Raw genomic sequence first — 27136 nt, forward strand, 5'->3', positions numbered from 1 at the left:
ATCATTCTATTAAAGAAATATATATTGGATAATACATTGTACATTTTGTGCATTACAAGCTCTATTGTAATTCTGTAGCAAATCTTTTATTAAGAAATAAATATTTATACAATAGGAGACCATTGGAAAATTTACGTTTAGTAAATATATTCCTTAGCGGGATATTGCTGTTTTACAGTATCTATTGTTATAACTCTAAATAAATATTGTAATAATATATCAAGCTAATTAATAGGATATGGACACCCCCCCCCCACTTGTTATATGAGAATATAACAAGTTAGGGGATGAATGAAAATGTGTGGAATCTTAACAGCATTTTATACAGCATCATTTTATTAAAAAGTATACAAAAATTTTGAAGCACTAAATTGAGTCACAATTACCAGAAAATGAAAATGCTAATTATTTGCATGGCAGTATTGCCTTTGAAACTCAGACATCTGAATTGGCATGAAGCTAGAATGAATCTGGTTCCTGAACTTGAGTGAGAAAAACCCAGTACCCAGTACCCAGCCACCCAGTAAAGTGGCTTTTTCACACACATATATCTCATCCAGTATGAACTACAAGTACTTTAGGCAAAGTGAAAGTCATTTTAGTAAGAAGGGCAAGACTTTACATAGGATACAGAAACAAGTATACATTTATACACTGTTGGAGAGTTTTTAAAAAAAAGAAAATGGCTGTGTGTAAGAGAATGCTGTTGCCCACTTTTATTTATTCAGCCTGTATACCTCTGAATCATGTAGAATAAAAATTAAATAGAATAAAATCATATTAAGGGCTTATTGGCAATACATATGTTCAGTTTGGATGGTGCAAGTCGATCTATAAAAAAAGCCCAGGTTTTAGTATCTTGCCGGAAGAAATCAAGGTATGGGCAACAGCCTCAACCAAGGAAGCTATTGGTAAGTGTTGCTACCAAATGCTATTCCTTTGCCCTCCCACTCTCCCTTCTTTCCTTTTTACTCTCCACTCTCTACTTGTCCATCTATTTGGTTATCATATTGATATATTACATTTAAATTTAAATTTATTGTTTTATCATAGAAAACAAGGTACAAAATTATAAAACCAACCAACAAACAAAATGAAACAAAACATAAACCTTCAACCCTAACAAAGAAAAAAATAGTGTACAAAAAAGAAGGAAAAAGTGGTCAATTAAATTTAACATGGAGGATCCACCCTGGCTGGGTGCTGAAAGGAAAAAAAAGCAATAAATTCTCCTCCCCTTTTGCATACATACATATGTAGAAAGTCCACAAATGGTTTCCAGTCTCGTATAAAGCTGTGTAGTCCATTATCTCTAATCAAAGCAGTTAATTTCTCCATCTCTGCTAATTCAGTCAATTTCCAAATTTCTATTTTTCAACAGTCGGCATCTCTTTCCAGTGTTTGGCAAGTACAATCCTCGCATATGTCACCATGTGAAGGAATAGCATATTGATATATTCTCATTGTGTTCTTTTTGTTTATTTTATTGTTCTATTATTTTACTTCTGTTCTGTTTACACTCTTTTCATTTCTTCATTTTTATTGTTATAAGCTGCCTAGAATAGCCCCACGGCAAAATAGGCAGTAAATACATTTAACAAATAAATAAATTGTAGAAACGGTACAGCTAGAGCTTGTCCTCGATTGACTGTAATAGAAGGCTGGCCTATAGATATCCATATGCTAGGCCATATCAGGATTTGTAGGTCAAAACTAGCACGTTGAATTTCATCTAGAAATTTACTGAGACCCAGATCAAGGCCTGAAGCAAGAGTGTAGTGATCCTCTGTACAAAGTACCAATTAATACACAGGCTGCTACATTCTATACCACCTGCAATGGAGTCCATATGTAGAATACATTGTAAATGTTTAGATCAGAGGTATCAACCTCGTGGCCCGTAGGCCTGATGCATCACATACTGGCCACGCCCATCCCCAGTTTAGCAAAGGAAAAGTTGCACTATGCCATGTGACGATGTGACTGCGAGTTTGACACCCCTGGTTTAGATGAATGGTTGAGGTGTATGCGAGTTATTGTTGCAAGGTGATAGAGCTATAAGTGGTTCACTAGCTGAAGCTGGACAAAGAATCTGGTGGCCCACATTTTTGCCTGATCAACTAGCAATAGCTATGAGCCCAGGGCATGCCCATCTCTGGATCTGCTGTTTCAGGGCTAATATTTCCCCACCCAAGAGACAACAGGGAGTCCAAAAGCCTCTTTGTTTTGCTTAGGTAATATGGAAATTTTGTATGTAATGGGAAACATAAAAGGAAGTCAGATCAGTGAGAATGTGTCAGTGAGAATGTGTTTTTAAAGACGCACAGATAGTAAAGCAAGAAGATATTTTTTTTGTTCATGATCTCTGATTAAAAATTGTAAACTAAGATACACCCTGACTACATGACTACATAAATAGGATTACACCATTAAAAACTGTGTGTGACGTAGTGTACAAACATGTTGGAAACAAGTATGGCTTTAATAATAGAAAAGCATTATGAGATGCAGAGGACAGTGTTGGTATAAACTAGTTTTAGATATGTTTCCTCTTCTTATCTCATACCTTAATTTCTTTGACAATTTACTCATTGGTACACATTTTCTGCACTTCATATAACTTCAGTTAACCTGAAAAGTGAATAACATACAGCAATATATGTATTTATATGTCTTCCGAGATAAGAATTTTGCCAGCAGATGGCACTATTATGTAAAGATAGTTTATAGCTTACTTGTAAAGCTTTTCTTTTGTACCATATTGGAGAAGTTTTAAAATTGTCTTTTCCTTGCAAGAGTCCATAGATTTTTTTTAACCGTGTTAAACAGTGAAGCCAATCTTGAATAATACTGTAATTACTTAAGTTATTTAAATATATCAGGATATTTGTATCAACAGTATTTACCTTCTAGAATCTAGACCCTACAGTGAGGGATCTTTCAAATAACAGCATCACAAGACAGGGAGTGGGTAATTTCAGATTCATAGTGAAAATAGTAAAACAGACATCCCTTGTATTACTTCAAATACGTCTTAAAATGCCTTAGGATTAAAGCAATTATGTGTAATACAATATTGTCTAGATTTGATGCTGCCTCTTGATTGGGTGAAAACATGAAATACAGCTTTTTCCTTGTTTGGAATAGACTGTGGTTTTCACCTGCATTTCTACCAAAATTACGCTTTCTTTATGTAATCTCAAGATATTAAAATAGTTGAACGGTATATTCATAGTTTTAATAATGAAACTTAATTGGTGTTTTAACGCTTTGATATTAAAATTAAAATGAAAAGAAGGAAAGCACCTTGCTGAGCATGCACAAGTTTTCTTGTACATATTGGTTATCTTGCTATAGCAAAGCTAAAGTTTCTAATGAGTTGAAGGATAGGTGGCTTTGAGTTGAAGGCTAGGTCCAACAAAGTGTTGAATGTACTTCAGAGATCTCAAAATATTTTTAAGGAGCTATTTTGAGTAAAATATATCACGATAAATTGCTGTTTAAGTATAACGGTATTATTTATCTAAATAATTATTTCAACTTTCCTGGGGAACATTTGAAACCAATCTTGGCATAAATTATGAACAAATGTTTCATCATTCCAAATAAGTTATTTATATAGATATATATTTTAAAGCTAAGGCTTATACTGCAAGCATAAGTGAACAAATATTTAGATGACCTACAAATTATTGGAGAGTTGGCATTAGTTTCTAAGAAGCCTCATTTTGGCTGTTTTACTTAAGGCAATGTGCCAGCAGAAATTGCATTCACTTTAAATGAGGCTTGTATCAGTGTATCACTTTAAAGATCAATCTTTTATACCTAAGTATTAATTTCCACTACTAGACTGCTTATTATATACATTGCAAGTATATAAATATTACGTTGAGGGCACCTCTCCCATCTAATTGTACAAACACATTTAAATAATATGATTTGTATTGCCATCAGTGAACAGAAAACACATGTTAGGAGAATGTTTTCCAATTTTAGAGCTGACAAGTTGGCAGGATGGCATAGTAACTAATTGAAATAACTTCCACTGGGGAAAAAAGACATCTTGAAAGTGGCAAGAACCATAAATCTAATAGGTTTATCATGCAAAATTGCTTCCATGTAATTATCCCAATATGAAGTAGAGGGCAATTTTAAGTGTCTTCAGTAAAATATATAGCAGAAACTTAAAGAGTCAGGGTGGGGTGGGGTGAATCTTCTAAAAACTCCTACTTTTATTCTAACACATTTAGTTTATATATAAAATACTCATGATTTTATATAGTTCTGATTTTTTTAAAGTAAAAGATAAAAACTGCAAACAACACAACATTCATTTGTACAATTTTAAAACAACTGTGGAAAGAGTACTGGATTCGGCTATCAGCTACGATATAAATCCATTTAAAATTTCTGAGCTTCTAATTTTTTTTATCTTTTAACATATTTCATTGTTCAAAAAGATATTTTGTTTTTTGTAAGTAATTAAATCAGAAGCTCAATACATTAAAATAGCATGTTCCTTTTCTACCGGAGTAATGATAAAAGCATTTCTGAAAGGCTCCTTTAGAGAAGATAGGTATTTTGTGAAATTACAAAGCCATCACTAGAAAAAACATTCTTTCTGTCTCTTGTGTACCAGGAAAATAAGAGCACTTCTAATCGGGTGGTTTGATGCTGAATAAGCTATTTTTTTTTACTTTGGACTTTTGGAGCCCTTTATGTCTAATATTATTGCATAGTACAAATGGCAGGGTTCTTAAAAATTATTTATTTGTGCCTGAAAGAGCTCTTGTCAATTTATTAGAAACAGAAATTGTGCTTTTGATATCTTTAACCCAAACTCGATAATTTATGCATTTTGTGCAAGAGCCAGCCTTCAGGCCAGTTTTAAAGTTTAAATAAGTTATGTTTTAGACATTTATTTTTATCACGAAGACAATCTTTGGCAGTAGGCCCTAAAATCACATTGCAGATTTGTGTGAAACGTATCGGTGGATCGTTGGACACAATTTCTTCTAAAAAAAGAGAAACAGGTACTGTACTTTGCTGGTGGTATGAAATCCAAATCTATTCTCAACATAAACTATAAGCACAGAGTTTGATTCTCCTAGACGTTACTTATTTGCCTGTGTTTCCATCTCAAGCTCCCATGAGGGAAAGGGTTCCATGGTTTGAGAGTTCAGAACAATATATATGGGGAATTAGCTTGGTCACTTGGCAGAAAATAATAAACAATGTATTTTCCCTGCATTGGAAAGGAAGGTTGATTTTGCATCTTTTTTTCTTTTCTATTACCTCCAATTTCCTCAGTTGTTGATATTATAAAAATTATAAAAAATAGACCAGGCTGTTCTCACTATTTCTATGGTAAAAGTATTTCCCAGGTGCCTGTAATATTTCTGGCCAATGAGGTTTCATATGTGAAAGAGAATGGGATTGAGTGGCAGCAGAAGGAAGCAATCTTATGTTAAAATCTATCTTTCTACCTCAGTAGAGTGTATGCTCACTGACATTAGCTCTCCAGGATTTCATAAGATGATGTTTTCCACACCTGCCTGCAGACGTTTGAGATTAAACATGAGAGTTGTTTACACCAAAAGCACTGATTCTCTGACCAAGCAATGGCCCTTTGCCCGATTATGAAAGTTGCTTAAATATTTGGGCTAGATTTTTCTCAATTATCTAACATTTGTTAGTTAATATGATTGTAATGGTTGCAATAAAAGCAGAAATTAACACTCTTTTCCATTTTACAAATGGGGTCATCTGCAGTATTGTTGTTTTCTCCTGCTAAAAAGATTGATGATTTAACCAACTATTTTAATTTAATTTAATTTATATTGAGTGCACTAGCAGTGTGATATATGTATGTGTATACATATTTATTATTTTTAATTGAGTTAAAGAACTTATAAAACTGACAACTCATCATTTGTGACTCTGGCTGATCAACTTTTGCACATTGTTTATGATCCGAAAGCTTTGATAGTTACTTCAGTAAGTACTCTGCTTTGCAGCCATTAGAGGGTATTTCTGCAATGAGGCTTCATTTGGCTTCTTAGATTACAGTATAACTTTTCTGTTCCCCTTACTATCCAGACAAATCATACTTTCAAACAACACTAAAAGAAAAGGCAGATTTAACATTTTTTGTTAATAACATAAACAGCAGTGGATAAAATTAATGAATGTAAAACACTATTAAGTATAATCTTCATTGTCATTGTACTTAAATACAACTGGATACAATTGAAGAGTTTGTTATAGATCAAACTACAGTAGGGTAGTTATAGTATCAAATATCTTTTGAATATCTGCAGCTGGGTATATACATTAAATAAAGTAGTTAAATAAATAAAATGTATTTTTAAATAAACCATTTCTAATGTATCCAGGGTATTTTAATGCTTTTGTCACCTATTATTTTCCTATTTGCTCCTCAAATATTTTTAGTATATTATTTCAGTTTACTGGTATACACTCTATAACTTTAGTCAGTAAAACACTTACAAAGTGTTTTTTTTATGATGTATCCCATCAGAAAAAATTTACAGGTCTTAAAAATGCCTAAACAAAACATAGTTTGCTATGTAAGGATTCAACAGAAGCACCAAGGTCTCATTCAAACTGACAGGTTTTGCCTAGAGTCTGTAATGTAGTTGTTATCCTTTATTCATATTATTGAAAATAATATCATATACATCATCATGGTAAAAAGGAGAGATTTATGGTTTACAGGGGACGTGCATAAGTGCACTAACATGCCTATTGTCCCTATCATTGTATTTTTATTCTCTTATTCTTGTTCTCATTTTTGTTTGACAAATTCCAATAAATAAAAAATGAAATACATTTTATATGTGCAATAAAAACATGACTATTTATTTAATTGCAGAAATATGAATATAAATGTAGAAAATATACATGCAAATATGCATATTTTATTCATGTAATTCTAGAAAGTAGGGCAACTAATAATGTAAAGATATCCTAAAGTCTTCAGGTGAAGTTTGTTTTGAATTGAAACTTACATAAAATTGAATTTAACATAGAAGGACAGAACTTTATTTCAGTCATTGGCCAAAAAAAATTCAAGCAATGAAATGAACAAAAATTATCCTCTTAACAAGAACTATTAGGAATCATTTGTGGACAAAGCTTACAAATAATATATAGTTTTTAGTGCTTTTAGAAAAATAAATTTATCTGTATTATTTAACAGTTAGTGCACATAGAAAACATCAGAATGCCCTGGAAATGTAAATAAAAGAGTTTTAATCAGCTCATGGAGAATGCCCCTATAGAACTGACAGTAGAGAAGAACATGGGCTGTGGTTTCTATGACCACAGGGACAGTATGGGGTTTCACTATATTTCTTTTCTAGGACAATTGTAGGAAGAACATTAAACATTAAGGATAAAGCTTTCCTAAATTTGGCGGGTGTAGAATTTAATATATCTTTTTCTAAATTATTTTTTAATACAGAGGCAACTGATAATCATGGCTTACGACTCCCTCTTGAGACGAAAATTAAAAGGGTAAAATTATGCAAAACACAGGAAGAAAAGATTAGCATACAAAATTATTTCTGACTCTTGTTTATTTAGAAAAAGTGTTAATTGGATAATAAATATTCTAAATGTTTATACATTTGTTTTTAAAAGGCTGAATTCTTTGGTAAAATAGGTCTTTATTTCAATGTGGAAGGAAGCCATTTCTCTGCCAGTAACCACTATAAATTCATTAAGATATGTAGTGACAGATAAGTAATTAAGATATGTAATTAATTCAGAACAGATACAAGTGTAACAAATGTGCTAATAAATACTTGGATAGTAAGATTAAGGGTAACCCTAGTTTTCCAATCTGTACAAAAACTGGGTATTTCGATTTGTATGGTCATGTCTTGCTGTGTGTGCTAATCTGATCACTATAGAATAAGGATGGTAAACTCAGCAACCTCCACACACTATTTTTCTGACTGCAGAGTTTCTCAAGATTATGCAGCTAAATCTGAGCAGTATACGGTGACTTTTCATGATGTGATATGTTCTGCCACATAAATCTCAAAATAAGAATTTGGAGGCTTAATACATTTATTTCCTGCCTTACAAGCATGCCAAATTCATAATGACTTTTCACGTAAGGTTTTTGGAGCGCCCTTACTGGAAGCCAACAATCTCTTTATGTTGACTGTAATGTATGAAGTGGTTCATAGTACTGTCTTCTGTAATAGTTAGCTTGCCATTTAAAAATCATGAAAAGGAATGCCTATAATGGTAGACTAGAAGATAAATACATAAAGAACTGGAGTGAAATGTAGAGGGTCATGGAATGAATGGAAATAGCATTTGCAGAACACTGTCATTGCTTATGCCAGTGGCAAGGGCTGGCTGAAGATTTTGAAAAAAAAATGTTTTCATTTCAATTTTGTAAAAGTATTTCAGTTTGCATTATATACTTTTTTCAATAATACCTGACTAGGAAGTGCCTTGATACTACTAGAACCATGCAAATCCATTGTGACTTATTAGATAGCGTGTCTTGAATTGAGTATTTATACAGAAAAAGAATGACTAAAAATGTTGAGTTTTAAATAAACAATGCTTTTAACTTGTACCAGATAATTAATTAAAACAATGCATTCATTGAAAACAGAAAAATAATTAGTGATCCCATATTTATATTACCATATTTATATAAACTAGTACCTATTTATTTTTCATAATTATTTGAATGTAATTATTAAGGTCATTGATTAACCAAAGTATTTTTCTGCTTTCTATTTATAGAAGAACATGCTGGATTATTTTATTGTAAATGCAACAAAATGTTTTAAACCATGAACCATTTAAGTGAGGATATTTGACTTCAATAGATCTAAACTGACTTTGTACCTACAACTTTTATATGGTAGTATTCTAAACCAAAAATAACATGATGTAACATAATATTTACTGTCTGCAAAAAAAATAACTTGTAACTAGTTGTTGAGAATTAATTATAATACTTAAAAGTTTTCTTCTGAACTGAGGGCATTTCACATTTCTATAGTTGACTGTATAATTGGATATCTTTATTCTAGTTTGATTCATTCATCTGCTTTCAAATATTGTGCCCAGACTTTTAAAATTTTGTCAAATTAAAATTTAACCCTATCTTGTTAAAGTTCTAGTACACTTTTATTGTGTTTTCTTTGACTTATTTTAACTTTATGAAATTATTTTTGAAAAAAACAACAACACCCTAGCTTCCAAAACAGTTTAAACAAAATGACTTCATTAATATCATAAGTGAAATTCATTGGTGACCATTCATATTATCTGAAGTTTATTGAAATATAGCTGTGCTTATTATAACTCTTGTTTCATATATGAATTAAAAGGTGCCTTTCAAAATCATGTTAGAACAATAATATTTATTTTAAAAAAGGTAGAATATGAAATAAATGTTTAGTATTCAAGAAAGGAGAAATTCACTTTTTACATATCTATGTAATAAAATGAATTATGTTTGTGATATTACCTATTAGATTGAAAAATTGAAGCTTGTGTACATACTTGCTTTCAGTGCCTTTGTATCAAAGATATTCTTAGAATTTTGACGGATTTCATAATTTGCTTTCAAATATTATTAAATCTTATACAAGATATGTGTCCACACACAGTAACATCAGAATAATGAGAGATTAGGATTAATTATTGAAGTGACTTATAATGACTCCCTACAATTTTAAAACCAGAGCTATGGATACTAATATTTTACATAGACTTAAGAACTGTAATTTGTTCGGTCTATGAAACTGAAACCTAGTTGTATCAAAAATTTTCTAATTCATGTGTTTGCTCCAAAGAAGAAATTTAGTTCAAGATATAATTTTGGTGTTATTACACATGTGAATGTCTTAAAACTGAATGCACCGCTATTGCTATAACATGACCACTTGTAATTTCAAACGATAGGTCTTATATCCAGGCTTCTTAAAACGTGAAGAATTAATTCAGTGAAGCATGAAACAACTTCTTAGCAAATGGAAATAAGTTTACAGTGTGTGATTTTCATGCCACTATTCTTAGGTAATCAGATAATGTTTTTCTCCCCAGTGATTATTACACAACTCATAGTTGGTTTTCTTGTGACAATAAAAGTTTCAGGGTAACTTTCCAATCATAGTGGATACTGGCTTATTTATCCCTCTGTGATATACGATATATTTGTAAAATGATACATTTGGGCCCGGCGAGCTTAAGTAGTACTTAGCCTAGAATCATGGATCCCGTTGATTCGGGATGCATGCGACTCTACAGCGAAGGGATTGGCGATGCCGTACCGACGCTAAAGACTTAAGTCAAAAGTCAAGATACATTTGGAAACATTTAGCATTTTAAAATAGTAATATGCTGTTAACATGGACTCCTCTGATGTTTTCTTGCTGAATATATAAATGATTTGAGGAGAAAATAACTATTGTACTCTCTTAATATGGTCAATACAACTACTGATAATAAGGTCAATACAGCTACTGATAAATTATGGATCATGTCCCTACCCCAACTTTTCAGGGTTACTTTCTATCCAGGAATTCTCATTTGGAGAATTAAAAAGGAAGTCACATTACAATATACCAGAGGGAGAAAAGAGGAAAATTCTTTTCTTATTTTTAGTTTCTTTTACTTTCTTCCCTTTCAATGGACTTTAGAACCTGTGTAGGGGGGGGGGAAACTAGTTTAAAGTGAGTTTAGCACAAGAAACGAATGTGAGAAAATAACATATATTTTTAGTTATTATAATGGTGTTTAAAATGACAAACAACAGAAATTAAATGAAATAAAATTTTGATGAGCTTTAGCTCTGCCTAAAACAGCATATACCAGAAATGCCTTTCCAAAAGGCAACTGGACTTCCTTGGTTTTTTCCTTTTAAAATGTTTTATTTCTCATCCAAGAAGGAAAATGTTTTCAAAAAACAAACAAGAAAGTCCACTTGCCTTTTGAAAAGGCACCTTTGAGACAACCATGACTGGATGATTGAGAATCTTCATAGACATCTTTCCTTAAATATGATTTTTTATGTCATGCTTCCTTTCACTTTTCTTTCATTAATTAAATCATTTTTACCTATTACATCCACTTATAACCTCAGTATTGGATTTTTTTTCTCTGCACAATTCCTTTTTTCAATAATTTTTTAAAGAATTATATAAAACAGATGAAATACAAAAACCAACACAAAAATATATATATTTTTAAAAAGTATGGAACACTCCCCCAAAAAGATAGTAAGAAAAAAAACTTTCTCCTTTATCCCCAGCAAACATATTCAACATTAACAGCTTATCGCTGTCTCTTAAAATATAACCAGATACATCTTCATCCCATATCTCATCCATTTTCTATGAACTCCTCTCTAAATCTTCTGTTCTTCTTGTTAATCAGCAAAGGTCCAGTAAAATTAACAAAATTAACAAAAAAATTATTAACAAAAATTAACAAAAATTCCTAACAATATAAGTATATAACCCCCCTTTTCATTTAATCTAAATCCCCCTTTCACTCCTCTCTTAACAATTAAACATTGTGCATACATAAAAATAAAAGCTATTAAACATTACCAGAAACAATAAACCTTTCTCTGCAGAGTTCTATCAACAGTTTTGTCTAAATTTTAATGGTATACCTTGCCAAATCTATGTTTTTCTGCTGTCTGTATATATATCTTTCTGCTCTCTCCATAGTTCTGTTATACCTGATGTATTCATTCACTTTAACTCAAATCTTCTCTTCATGTCCTCCCCACATATTGGTTTCCAAAACTTTTAATTCCTTAAATTAGTCTGTTCCAGGGATACCATGTTCCTTATCTTTTTGCATATATGGGTACTTTGTAATGATATCTACCTATCTTGTATTTTTCATTTCGTACTTATCCTAGCATGTCTTGTCTAATGTTGTCTTGGATCCAAAATACGGTAACTAGTCAGTAGTAGGAACTGTATCACTAAATAACAAATCAACCTGGCCCTGCTAATATGACCACTGGTGAGGGATGCTGGAAGAGGCAGCAACATGAAAATATTCCTCCATAATTCCACCAGAGATGGGGGAGCCCTGCCACTTTCACTAACTCACCTTCATTTATGCTGCACAAATTACTATTGGAATTTTCAGGAAGTATCAAAAGCTGTGAGCAAGGAGAGGTACAGGAACACTTAACCACAGGCAAACTGTTCATTGTTCCTAGGTTCAAAGTCTAACCTTCTAAGCTTGAGAGAGAAGCTTATAGGATAGACAATATAACCTTTGTTGGTGTTGTAGAAATAGATAAAAGTTATAGATGAAAATAATTTCCTGTCTCAACTCAATGGTTTAAACCAGAAAGAGTATGCAACAGTACTAACTAAATATGTAGAATCTGATTGAGTGAGAAAAGTTACTCAACTATAATACCAACTTGATCTAATATTATTTATTGAAATAACAGTAATCCATAAAATTCATGTTGGCCTCTGTTTCATATACATTGGTTATGAGCCTTTTTGGAGCACTGCTCTGTAGCTTCTAAAGCTTAAGGCTCTTTCATAAGAACTACACTCATATGTACCATGCAGTGAGGTAAAGGATGTTTATCTTTTAAGTTCCTTGAGATTCTCTAAATCTTCTTATTTTTAATTTTAATATTATGCAAACACATTTTAATGGAATATAGAATAGAATTCTTTATTGGCCAAATGTGATTGGACACACAAGGAATTTGCCTTTGGTGCATATGCTTTCAGTGTACATAAAGAAAATAATAAAATATATTCATTAAGAATCATAAGATACAACACTTAGTGATAGTCATAGGATACTAATAAGCAATCAAATCATACTAGGAAACAATAAAACAATGTACATTGCAAAGATACAAGCAACATGGTTATAGCTATAAGTGGGAAGAGATAGGTACTAGAAAGGATGAAAAGAATAGTAATACAGTCTTAGTAAATAATTGGACAGTGTTGTGGGAATTAGTTGTTTAGCAGAGTGATGGCATTCAGGAAAAAAACTCTAGAAGTTGAAACAATTTATGTCCAGGATGTGAGGGGCAGTAGATATTTTCACAGCCCCCTTTTTGCCTCGTGCAATATACAGGTCCTAATGGAAGGCAGGTTGATAGCAATTGGTTTTTCTGCAATTCTAATTATCCGTTGAAGTTTGTGTATGTCTTGTTTGGTTGCAGAGCCAAACCAGACAGTTATAGAGGTGCAGGTGACAGACTCAATAATTCCTCTGTAGAACTGAATCAGCAGCTCCTTGGGCAGTTTGAGCGTTCTGAGTTGGTGCAGAAAGAACATTCTTTGTTGTGCTTTTTTCACAACATTTTTGATGTTAGGTGTCCATTATAAGTCTTAAGATATAATAGAACCTAGAAGCTTGAAGGTCTCTACTGTTGATATGAGGGAGAGGGGTATCCATTACTCTCCAAAAAATAAAAGTGAAGAATATATCATTGTGAAAAATAAATATCAATTCCATCATTTACATATTACTGCAAATGATATTAATAATAATATTTATTTTAAAATAATATAACATCACAGCATTAATAATATGGTAATATTTACTTAAAACAGACTTAAGATCACAACACAAGAATTCAAGCAAATATTCTACTTTCAAGTGCAAAATCTTTATATAACCAATTTAAGATGACAAATATCTGATTTGTATGTGATTTATTTTGGTGGTGATGGTAGAAACATGTTTTCCGTGAAGGCAGAACTATCTTCACTTGTTGGTTGTTTTGGAAATGTTCACTAGACTTCCTGTCAAAATGAGAACCAGCTCTCAAACTGATCATTTATGAAGAGGAAATAAAAGATACATATTGGAGAAAGATTATCCTGTAGAAAAAGTCATGGGTAGTCAACCTTTTTATACCTATTGCCCACTTTTGTATCTCTATTAGTAGTAAAATTTTCTAACCTCCCATCGGTTCCACAGTAATGGTGATTTATAAAGTAGGGAAGTAACTTTACTTTATAAAATTTATAAAGCAGAGTTACAGCAAACTCCTACTGCCCACCATGAAAGCTAGAACGCCCACTAGTGGGCGGTAGGGACCAGGTTGACTACCACTGATCTAAGTAGTTACTAAGAGCTAACACGAATGGCACATAATCAAATGACAGAACAAGTAAACTGTCTCTATTTGTAAAGATCAGCTTTGACTCAACACTTACCTGGAATAAACGGTAACTTTACTTATTTCAAGGAACATAGCATTACTCCCTATAACATGACTAGATTCAACTTTTGGTAATTACCAACTTTCTCCTTTCTTAGTAAAAAACATGTTCATACATTTAATAAAATTCAGTTAATTCTTTTGACTTCTTGGTTATATGTCATCTACTTGTGTAGCGTTTGTGGACACTTTGCTTCTTTTAGAAGGATGGCCAAACAGTTATTGTGCTTGGAATATTATTTGTGTAATTTTGGTCATTGTCATGTGCTGAATCTCAGATGGTATCTTTGCAAAGTATTGCTCTCAGGTTAAAAGTGGAACTTAACATATAGCAAGGAACACATCATTATTTCCACAATATGTATAGATTCAACATTTTTAATCTTAAATTATTTAATTTTTAATGTTTTATATATTAATTACTGTATTTTTCTCTCCATAAGACACTTTTTCCCCCTCCACCCCAAAGTGGGTGGAAATGCCTGTGCATTTTAAGGAGCAAATATTGCATCACTGTGGTGTATTACCTCAGGGGTCCCCAATGGTGGACCAGTGCCAGTCCTTTGGTGCATAGCAGGTAGGCTGCAGTGGCTAGGTCCTTTTATAGTGCTGAACTCAATATGTAACTTGCAGAGATCATAACAAAAAAACTGGTTACGTATCTTTAAGTGTCATTTATAAAGTCATACAACCTGCTCTCTTATTCTACTGTACATAGTCTTTGTTTCTTAAGATTGCCTGCAATGGTTTTAGAAGCAGAAGTGAGTTCAGTGGGAGCCATGCCTAACAACATATTATGAATGGGTGGAGTTCACATCAAAAGCCCTTAAATTTCACTTGGGGCAATGCATATAATTATGCATGTGAATTGACAGATGATTACTTGAAAAACGTATACATATACATATACCTACATATATATATATACATACATACACACACACACATATATATACATATATAATTATATATATATAGTCTTGAGAGTTAACAAGGTTGATACTATAAGATACAAAACTATTACAGAAGCTAGTTGTTCTGCTTCTGATACTACAAAGACTCCTCCCAGAAGGTAACAAAGGTAAATCACTTTTATAAGCTATTTTGTGCATTTAAAATTTTGTGCAAGATGTCATTTCAAGCAATGGTATAACATTCTGATATTATTTATTGGCTGTTTGCTGGATTTCAGATCATGGCTGCTTTTTTTTCTTCACCTTAAATGTCCTTCAGTCATATTTGCATTCTACAGGCATTAACACCATCATCTACTCAAAAAGCAATTGCTAGTCTTTTATGTAAATTATTACTCTGCAGCTTTACTGCCAATCTTTATGGCAGTATGATTATGTTACATTCAAGCACTCCTTTTCAACAACACCTGATTTCAGAGGGCTACATACAATATCTGCTAATACTACTGGCATTCTCTTCTTTTCTCTTTTCCTATTTGCATTCCTTACATAACCCCAAGTCTCCTGCAGCGAGTTTCCAAATCTCTGGAGCAGATTTGGGAACACAGAGAAGTGGCGAATCTAAATCATTTGTTACAATACAACTTTAAGGTAGAAAATTAGAGAAATCACAAACACTGTCTGTCTGTCTACCTATCATATACCTGTCTATCTAAATTGAATTATTGAATTCAAATAACTTAATATGATTTAATTTATTTGGTTTAAATTAGATCAGTAAGCACAGTTAGTAAATGTCAACTCATTCAAATTAGTAGAAAATAGTGTTCTTAGGTGCTACGTGTCTATGTAGATTCTCAGTCATCCAGGTGCTTTCTTTCAAAAGGCAACTGGACTTTCTTGTTTTGCTTGAAGATGATTTGCTTTTCATCCACGAAGGTAGGTCCTACAGTTTTACAATGATAAAGAAATTTCATTACTTTACATCTTACCTTTGCTTCCATCTCTTTTTACCCTAGAATTAAGTGCATACTGTTATAGATGACTGTTTTTCTCTCTGAAATGCACCTTTGGTCGGTGAAAAGCATCTTATATGTTGAAGGTAAAATAGATGTTATATGTCTTCCCAATTTTTAAAGAAACTTTCCAAACCATGTTAATATTAAGCTTAATGTGCATTGCACTTGGTTTCCAGATTCATACAGTATACAAAAACTTGTTATTCATTCTCCAACAAGTGACAGCATTCATTATCCGATCAACACTATCTGAACAAAAAATTGTGATTTCTAACTTGATTTCCTAACTGTTTAAAACTTTGCAGAAAGAATACTTATCTGTAAAACTTTGAGCTGAAAGTGAGGTAGATTGTCAGACTTCTTTGCTACTTATTTCAGAGATGATAAGATCCTAATTATGTAACATGAAGCAAACTTCTATCAAACTATTTAATATGATACAGTAGATACTCTTCGTTATGTATTGTGTTGTAATTGCAATAAAGATTTTTTCCCAGGTATTTACATGTATAGGTATGTGTATCTACATTATGTCTATATGATATTGTCACTCTTGCATTTGTGCTTGGCAACTTGAATTACTGTATATTTGTGTCACTGCATGTTTTATTTTACCATGATGTGCAAAGAAATTTACTTGGTTTTAAATACAATAATTAAGGTTGTATTTCCTTAATTATCTAGACAAAGATATTGGTGTCTATCAGTACCATGAAAAGAAGGAACCAGGTAAAATTTTGACACTTATAATAAAAGATATAATAAGATTACAGTTAAAAATTCAGCATTTCAAAAATTGTATGTTTTGTATTTTATGATTACATATTTATGCAGTATATTTACAACAATAGGTAATTTGATCATTAAGTGCCTATTTTATTCCAACAGTCATAGCATAGTCTGAAACCTATATAATATCTAGTAAATCATATAATATTTAAGTCTGCATAACTTGTTAAGGTAATTTCTTAAGATTGTCCATGTGGACTTCTGCATTATCTTTCTTGTATTTCCACTTCTCTTTCTTGTCCTGTTTTTATAGTACGGCATTTTATTTCCTGATGAGATTTCAGATATTTCTATAATTTTTGACTTCTTTGTTTTTGACAAAGATCTTGTCCAATTGTTGATCCCCCCCCCCCATGAACCAAAACTATTCCAAATTATTTTGCTCTACCACTAGTTAGCCATTAACTCATCCTACTTTTAAACATTTTTTTCAACAAAAAAGTATACTTAAGAAATTTTAAATGTTTTGTATAAACATATAAAGTACAATATATTAAATTGGTAGAGCCTGTTACATTTTATTTATTGAAGATCCAGTAGAGGGCAATGTAAATTCATAGGAATGCACTGATGTTGGTTTCCTGGATCTTCCTTTCTTGATATTTGAAATGGGCATTTCAGAGTGAATGATCAATTTTCTTTATCTGATTAAACTTTTTAATCCTGGAAGATTCATGATGGGCCAAAAGGTCTTTTCATCTAGAATGACTTCCTGTTTTGGTCCACATTAAAGTGGTAGTTTGTGTGAGCATTCCATGCGGCCTCCACAAGCAGCACAGACTGGTTTTGGTTTGGATTCAGTTGTCAAGTTAATTAGAATAAAACTTGTTTAGTGTCATTGTTGAAGTTGCTTCCATTTTACAACAAATTTAGTGTACCAGAGAAAGAAAAAAATGTTATTTTTTACCAATCAAATCTTTATTACAGTTATAGACCAGCCCTGTTTTTCCTTGTGAAATATCTCTTCTTTTCCAAAATATAAATAGTAGCTTGCTGACAATAGAAATTGATAGTTCAACTTCGTTTTTCTTCTTCTTGTAGAGCCACAAATGAAAGTTGGTTATTTATATGAGAAACAACAATTAGCAGAGTGTAAGAGCATTTTCTATTTTCTTGTTACTGCAAATAAATGTACAAATATGTAAATGTATGTTTTTCTTTAACTTTGCTTTTTAAAATAATATATACTGTAGAACTAGCTTTTCTAAATGAGATGCTGCTTTTTAAGAGAAATAGCAAGTTGTCCCAGAGATAGACATTCTGTTTTTTTGCATACCTTTTGGACTATAGTTCTTTTTGTTTTCATTCATTACAGCCAGGTTGGTGAAAACTTGTAATCCAAAACTTGTGGAAAGCACCAGGTTGCAAATATGGGTATTTTCTGTTGAACCTCATGAAGGAGATGGGTGGAGGGTGGAAGAACTATTACAAAAGAAAACATTAAGCCTGGCTCTCTATTTCTCTCAAACGATAACCTCCATGACTAATACTGATTCTTTCACTTCACATAGTGTGGGGATCCTCAGCACTCTTTCTTAAGATGAACCCACTCAATGGACTGATTCCACTTGAGATAGAACATCCTGAAGAAACAAGAGTGCTGAGACAAGCTGGGTTTTAAAGATTAAAACTTTATGTCTTGAATTGAATCTAGGACCCTATTGGAAGCCAAGCAGCAATCAAATCAAAACTCTAATGCTACTAAATTGGTTCCCCCATTATTAAGCAGTCCATTGCTTTCAAAGGAAATTTAATTAGGATCTCCAAAACTTTCATGGCCCTTATCATATTGATACCTCACCTCAAATTGACAGATAAGTAGTTTCAGATAGAAGTTAAAACAGCATGAGAAAGAGGAATGAACACTGTTTCATTCCAGACTGGAGTAACAAGCACTCAACTGTTTCCGTTGCATGCACATTACATAGAATTGTTCATTCAGGAAGTAGTAGAACTACCATAATTTTCCCAGTTCAAATTATTTTTAAGTGGCCCAAATGAATGCCATGTTTAATGAAAAGGAATGCCATTGGGACATCTAGTAGGGCCAGGAGAAGTACATTCCCTCTACTTCCCAACACAGATCGTCAACCAGGACAATCATTGCTATTTGCATCCAATGCCTGGGCCTGAATCCTGATTGGAAAGGAAATAACGCGTTTATTTCCTTTAGAATCTTTATAGTGGAACTCCTACCCCCTTGTCCATAATGTTTCCATGATAGGAAACACAGATTAGAGATTGGATGGAGTTCCAACAAGGATGGGTGAAGAAATTACTGTTTCTGAAGAGTTTGAATCACTGCCTGATTCAAGGAGAAAACAGTCACCTCCTGTATCCACTGATCTGCACACATCCCAAATAGCTGCCTGAAATGAGAGGCTGTCTTCAATCTTTCTCTTGTAAGATGCAGCCTAAGTCAGTTTGCAAGACTTTGCTAAAGTGCCATTTAACTCTGAGAAATTGACATGGTTTTATCTGTGAAAATCCAGCAAAAATATCACAGTAGTCTGTAGGAAGTTCTCCCCATGTCTGTCCAGAAGGGTATGGGTAACGCTGAACAAACAAAAAGAAATAAATAAATATGCATCAGTACTGCTATTGCCATGGAATATTCCTGAAGTGGTATTATCTTTGATAACATTCTACTTGCTTTCTGCCATACTGTTCTAGATCTCTCTTTAACTTTTCATCTGTATGTCTTCAGTAAGTCTAGGACTCCCCCCCCTCCCAGAAACACACACACACACACAAACAAACACACACACAAAAATCTCATTGATCAAGGAAAGGCCATTTGGACATCTCTTCCAATATTCTAGTTGATTCTGATTTTGAGAGAGCAACAATTTGCTCAGTCAGACTGCTTATCTAATCATTGGGAAAACACCCCAGTACCCTCAGGATCCATTATGTACTTGTGACAGACCATCAAGTGAGGTGAAAATATGACTATGTGCAGGAAAATTTATGACAGATCTTACACCTGCAGATTACATAACTGGTGTTCCCACCAAGTTTAAGATGTGAGTGCTTATATGTATTGGGCCAGAGATTTCCAGGGATAAATCCATAGTTGTCACGTAGGTCATGAAAGGCCAAGCCCAATCTGAACCCACACCCAGGACACGGAGATTGAAGTCACAAAGTTCTATAATGCTATCATTTAGCTGGTATAATGGATCTCATTTAATAAGCCATAATGCCTTTCTTAAAATCAGAGTTGTTAGTGTCCATTTGAAAAAATGGATTAATACTTTTCCCTTCTGTACTTGTATATAGATCTGGTGTTAACTAACAGCAGCTGGGGGATGAGGCAGAGAACAACTCAAGTCATCAAGACGCAGGAAACAAGGCCAAAAAGCTGGAAACAACACCAGTTTGAAGGCCTTTGTTCTCCAGCAACAATCGACCCAGTGTCTCCCATCATACTGCCCACTGATAATCTCTGGAAATTTGCTTCCCTACATTTATGATCCTGTAATGCTCCATAGCCTCAGCTACTCAGCTAGAGTATTCCAAAATGAGTAACACATTAAGCAAGCTAAACAATTGAAGCAAGGGAAGCGGTATTTGGAATTCAGCTGTTCAACCCACCCATCGCATGTCAATTGGCTACCCACAGTACTGCAGCAATCCCTGATCCACTCAACTTCATCCCAGTATTATGGGTGAATGGTTCTTTTCTGCATGCTCTCCGAGTGCTGCAAAGGACCATGGGAAGGTGTTAAAGTATTAAAGTGCTATTGCTGTTGTGCCTACAATACGATAGTATTTACTCGTATGGCCTTAAGCAGTTGTCCATAAATTTAATTTCCACTATAAATAGAGTACATGATTATTCACAGAAATTTAAAAATCATAAAACAAACCCATAAATGAGTAACAAGAGACACACATAGAAATAAAAACAGTAAAAGAGGTTCTACAGTTAGAAGCAACTTAAAAGCAAAGGGCCAACCGGGAGGCTCTCACAACAGTCACTCGTGCCCTTGTGACCTCTAGGCTGGAGTACTGCAATGTGCTCTACATGGGGCTGCCCTTGAGGAGTATTCAGCGACTTCAGCTAGTCCAGAATGCAGCCGCGTGAGCGATTGTGGGTGCACCTCGCTTCACCCACGTAACACCTATCCTCCGCGAGCTGCGCTGGCTACCTGTCGATCTCTGGATACGCTTCAAGGTGCTACTTGCCACCTATAAAGCCCTTCATGGTAGTGGATCTGGGTACTTGAGAGACCGCCTACTGCCGATCACCTCCACACGACCCATTAGATCTCATCGTTTAGGCCTCCTCCGAGTTCCATCCGCTGGCCAATGCCGACTGGCCACCACGCGGAGGAGAGCCTTCTCGGTGGTAGCCCCGACCCAATGGAACGATCTCCCCGTGGAGCTTCGTACCCTCACCACCCTCCAGACCTTCCGCACAGCCCTTAGAATCTGGCTATCCCGTCAGGCCTGGGGCTAAAGATTGTAACCCGCCCGAATGGTATGAATGTTGCGTTTTAATCATGTACTGTCTTATATGTAAAAGTCTGTTTTCCCCCCTTCCTTTGGATTGTGAGCCGCCCTGAGTCCCCCCAGGGAAAAGGGCGGCATACAAATAAACACAAATACAAATACAAAATACAACTAACAAAACTACTCTCCTTGGCCAGTCAGACATTTGGAAGAATAAGGACCTCTCAAACAGAAAATGGACCAAATAGGACTTCCATGATAATGTGTTCCATAATCCAGGCTTGATCACAGAGAAGACCCTCCTTAACAGTCACGCTTTGATGATAGTGGCAAAAAAACTCACTGTACATCATCAGAAACTAGCAGGTTCATAATTGATTTCTGAGTCCACGTTATGTAGAATTTTAGTGATAAATGTTCTTTGAATAAATATATGCTTTGAAAATGGACACTTTAAATTATAAAACAAATTTATAATGGGATTGATAATGTTCATAAAGCAGTGAAATTCTACATTCCTTTTAATGTGATCTTTTCAGTGTTTGAATGTTTTATGTAAAGATTATTCATAAACTATGGATTCAAATGAAATACTAGTTATAGTTATTCATTATGGCATGCAATATCTTATATATTTATTTTATTTGCTAGCTCGAAATTATCCGTGGATACTTAAGAACAAACGTCCAGAAAAGCTTCGAGACACACTTAAGGAGCTAGAGGTATTTTTCAGAAAGATTCAAGCATAACAACAATTAATCCATGTTTTCAAATCTCTTTCAACACCTTTAATTTTCCAAAAGATCATCTTCTGGTGATAAGTCGGCTTTTGAATGGTGGGATATCCAAAACAGTTGCATCTTTGTTTTAGATGTCAGGAAATCTTTCCTCTTTGAAAAACAGAAGAACTTTAACCACACATGAAATGTCTACAGTCATCTATTCACTGTCTACTTTCTATTTTTCTCCAGGAACTGTTGCAAAATAGTCAGTGTGTACTGAGTAAATGGAAGAGCAAAGATGTCTGTCAGGTGAATATTTTGACATGGCTTGCAATGTCCAATCAACAGCACTGAACAATTGTTAAAGAGACTAGTCTTAAGTTAACTTATAGAAAAATACAGTGTTTGTTTAAGATAATTTCTTGATGCACATATTCACTTGAAAAACAAAACCAGTATAATAATCAGCTGAATGTCTTGACAAAAGTGTCTCTTTTCAAATTAGAATCAGTCATGAAAAATACATAATGCTTTCAAATAAAATGAACTATTTAGAAAACACAGGATGCAGTCCTTCATACACTCACACAACATAGAAGTTCATTTGAAATTGGCAGGACTTATTACTGAATATACAAGTGTATCACTAGCCCATCACTAGCTTCAAACTGGATTATCAGAGATAGGAGAATCATTTAATGTTTATACTTGATGTGTTTTTTTTATGACACCTCTGAACTGTCCAGAATGTGTATTTTGTGTCTATGTAAATATTCACATAATATATAGAGAAAACATCTGCTCACATCTTGTTAACGACATGGAAAGTGGGAACAAGTTGGCATAAAGTGTGTGATCCAGCAGTCTAATCAACAGCTTTTTCCTGAAATATGTTAAAAACTGCTTCTGCCTTTTTACTCTTGATTTTTTAATAGGCATATACTTGTATAACTTAATTCACTGAATTTTATTAACATATGCTAATAATCAGTCATAGTATCGATGTAATAATTTAATTTTCTTGTAATTATAGCTATATTTTATAATGATAAAGTTATTAAGCTGGGTAATATTTTGTCTTACCATGTGTTGTAATTTGAACAAGCGTAGCTATTAACTTCAAAGGCAAAGATTTGATATCTGATAATGATGCATTATATTGCAATCTTCTGCATAGTTACTTGAGAATAGACATCACTGAGACCAGTGAAACATATTTCCCCATAAGCAAATGCAGGATTCTATTTTTAAAAGCATATGTACTGTATTTTTTAGAGTATAAGACACACTTCTCCCTCTTAAAAGTGGATGAAAATTTCGGTGCATCTTATATACGGAATATGGGCCTGTTTTTGGCCTCCTGAACGCATTGCGTTTTTGCCCTACCTGATCCCCAGAAGTCCTCTGCAGTGCTTTGCACATCCCATTTTCACCAAAAACGGGCCTGTTTCTGGTCTGCAAAGTTCTTCTGGGAGCCAGGGAGGGTGAAAATGGGATGTGTGGAGGCCAAAAACTTTTTTTTATTGTTTTCCTCCACTAAATCTAGAAGCGTCTTATAGTCTGGTGAACTTTCAAAAGTACTTCTAGGTTTTGTTAGGAAACAATCTAAAACTAACTTAGACTGAAGTAATATGCCTCCTTACTAAAGAACTGAAGATTAAGGTACATTGAGTCTGATTTCTATCCTCAAAAAACTGGTAGGAAGCATTCTGAAACTCTAATTAATAAACATATATTATATGTTTCACTATGAATTAAATCATCATGATATATCAAAAGGAAATCCTGCTTCACAATCTAACAGTATCATATAGATAGAAGTGATTTGGTGGACTTTCAGAAGCTGAGCAAAGCTTCTACAGGTATTCCTCACTTACCAGTAATTAGAACTGGGAACTCTGTTGCTTAGTGATGCTGTCATAAAGTGCAATGTCACGTGACCATGCCAACTTACTACAGCAGTTCCAGCAGTTCCAGTTGACATTGTAGACAAATCCTGTGTGGCGCCAATATTCTGTGATCAAGTGATCTCTTCCCAGCTTCCCCACTGACCTTGCCAGAAGTTGGCAATGAAAATTACATATGGTGATTACATTAGCACAGGATCCTGCAGCCTTTTCATTGGAGATAGTTGGCAGGCATCCAAATTGACCAAGGGGATGCTGCAACTGCTGTAACCGTGAGTCATTAGTGTCCCTTAGATGTTAAACAAGGCCTACCTGTATATTTATTTGTAGTTATGGCATAAGGGTGTGTTCTTTTATGATGAGATAACTGATCTGAAGAAAAAACAATAGAAGTAATCCTCTATGGAGATAAATTAACAGCAGGTTTCTCCTTGGCAACATTTAAATGTCAATATGGTTGGAATTCTAAGGTGTACACCTTGGTAGGGTCTTAGATGGAAAGAAACTGAGCTGAGTGAAGAATCACATGCAAATTAGTAGCCTTGCTAATTTCCTGTCAGTTGGAGAAGATTATGATGAATTAGGCTTCATTATATTGTCTATTCAAACCATGTTTTGGTACAATTGTACAAAATCCAGTATTATAAAATTTCCCTTGGAAAAATATGTTTATATTGGAGATTCACCTCATACAATTATGAAAAAAAATGGTGGCAAGTCAAACAAAGGCAGAGCAAAATAAATCATGGAGGTTTGGATACAGGCTTACATAGAGCTTTCCGACAAATCTCTCAAACCTCATTAAGTTCTATTGTCCAACTACTATTGTGGCAAGTAATCTAGGAAACTACATGTAGGCTACCAAACCTGCCTGCATGTATCTGTGTTCCATTCACCATCTTATGTTGCCTGTGATGATTGTGGTTTGGACATAACAGCCTCCTTTCTCTTATAAAACTTCATTTTCAAACAGCATGGATAATTTATCCTTATGGTCCATTTTTTTAGAATGTTCCAAAACAGGATGGTGGAAGAGGATAATGTTGCTGAGTAGTGATTGGAAATGTAAATTTAGTGGGATGGGTAGCTTCTGGGAAATAGGTCAGCCAAAGGTGAATGGGGGGACTTGAAAAGTAATCAGTTTTGACTAGGGAAGGGAGCTAATGTTGCGAAGGTATGATGTGTGATCTCGGTGCTCTGAGATCGCAGTCGACACTTTTGCCACTGGACGGTCCATTTGGACCTAAACCGTCTCGAAGACACAGTGACAGGGAAGAGTACGTCTTGCTGATCTCAGGGACACCGCAAAGTCCCTGATTGATCCAAGAGAATCTCTTATTGCCGGCGACAATAAGCACAGCCCCAAGCTGCTGAAGTCAGGACAGCTCCTTAGCGGGAGGAAAGCGGAAAGAGAAAGTGTGTCCATCTGGTGAGGAAATCTTATTTTTATAAAAGACTGCCCAAAAAAGATTGAAGTTAAATTAAACTGGTAAAGAAAAGGAAATAAGCGGCAAAATTAAGCATTATTGGACAGTGTGTTATTCTATGGATGGAAGTTTTGTAAACATTTTTTACTTTTTAAAGTGAAAGTATCGGATTTTCTTCTTCTGTTTCTTTTTTTACCTATGGATTAAATCTTTTCCTTTATTTCTACAATACTGGTTGGGATGGATTTTTTCTTTTTATTTTGTTTCATTTAAGAAATTTGTTTCTTCTAAGCCTGAAACATAAAGAAGATATAAAACAAATATAAAGAGGGTAGTAATCTTAGAAGGAAAAGAAGTTACACTACCACTTGTAGGTTGAGACCTGGAAACATTGCTTTTTCTTTTTTCCCTTTGATCATTTTGACCTTGCATTTCAAAGACTGCAGCTTGTTTATAGAAGAAATAAGGAGAAGAGCATGGGTTGTTTACACAGGTGCTCTTTGGATGCTTGTTGGTAGCTGGAAAGAAGTGAAAACAAAGATTTGTTTTTAAACCAGAGTGGCAGTGTTTACTAATTGGAAGGATGGCCGACATCAAAAAGAAATCATAACATTACAACAGATTATGTTTGGAATTCAAAAATTATTAGAAACAACAGAGAGAATTGAGAAGAGATGGGAAAATATTGAATATATAAATTTTAATGTGGTAAAACCTGATGGAAAAATGGAAGATATCCAGCAAATGGAAAAAGTGGAGGCTAGAATCCCAAAAACCCAAGGGAAAAATGAACAAAGAGGCAAGATAACCGTGGATATTGACAATGAACTGAGTGTGGTTGGAGATGGAAAGAGTGGAACAAAGAAAGGGAAGATAAATGGAAAGGTGCTTTACTCCAGATTTCAAGGTTTAGAAGAAGAAAAAAGAGAAGAATGGATGGACTTAAGGAGAGAAACTTTGACAAAAACACTACTGATAACCAAAGATAAGCTGATTAAAGAAGCTGATGGAGAGTTTCGAGATTTTACAAGATATGTAACAAGTAACAAGTGGCGAAAAGAAGTCCAAACAAATTTGATTAAGGAAATAACCAGAAGACTAATTCCACAAATGACAAAAGAAATAGGGCTACATTATTATTGGAAAGACAAAGGTTGTGATATGAAAATTAATAATAAAACACTAGTTAAATTTAGTTAAAATTAGAGCATTATGTTAAAAATGTAGTGATAATGGATAAAATTAGATAAATAATTGATAATGATAATGTATACATATGTATTGGTTTGATAAGATGAAATTTGGTATAAATTTTAAATGGTGAAAAAAGGGGAAAAAGTAAGTCAAACTATTGTTAAATAAATGACATAATGATAATAATGTAATAATTTGTATTGACATGATCAAAAGATAATTGGATATAAATTGTAAACAATGATTAAGAAAAGAGGTCTAAAATTTTGTTATTAAACATAATTAATTTTTATTTTGAATGTGTTATAAAGATATAATGTGGCTGGATGATATTGAAAATAGATAAGGGAATGCCATTATGTGATTTTGTTTTAAATTTTGGAATGTTTGTTATAAAGGGACGTTAAAACAACTATAGTCATATGAAGGATGATGAAAGAAATATATATATATATATATTTGATGTAAAATATATA

General features: G+C 33.7%; 1 protein-coding gene across 2 annotated transcripts in view; it reads left to right on the forward strand.

Moving 5' to 3' along the window:
- The window catches only part of WDPCP (WD repeat containing planar cell polarity effector), a 160558-nt gene that overhangs the window by 21735 nt on the left and 111687 nt on the right, over nucleotides 1-27136 (forward strand). For both annotated transcript variants that reach the window (XM_032212658.1, XM_032212659.1), the window contains exons 3-7: nucleotides 16164-16246; nucleotides 16848-16892; nucleotides 17994-18044; nucleotides 22062-22132; nucleotides 22382-22441. In XM_032212658.1, the coding sequence (XP_032068549.1) occupies nucleotides 16186-16246; nucleotides 16848-16892; nucleotides 17994-18044; nucleotides 22062-22132; nucleotides 22382-22441 (288 nt within the window). In that variant the 5' untranslated portion in view covers nucleotides 16164-16185. The remainder of the gene's footprint in view (nucleotides 1-16163; nucleotides 16247-16847; nucleotides 16893-17993; nucleotides 18045-22061; nucleotides 22133-22381; nucleotides 22442-27136) is intronic.

This window comes from Thamnophis elegans, chromosome 3 (genome assembly GCF_009769535.1).
Source record: "Thamnophis elegans isolate rThaEle1 chromosome 3, rThaEle1.pri, whole genome shotgun sequence".
NCBI lineage: Eukaryota > Metazoa > Chordata > Lepidosauria > Squamata > Colubridae > Thamnophis > Thamnophis elegans.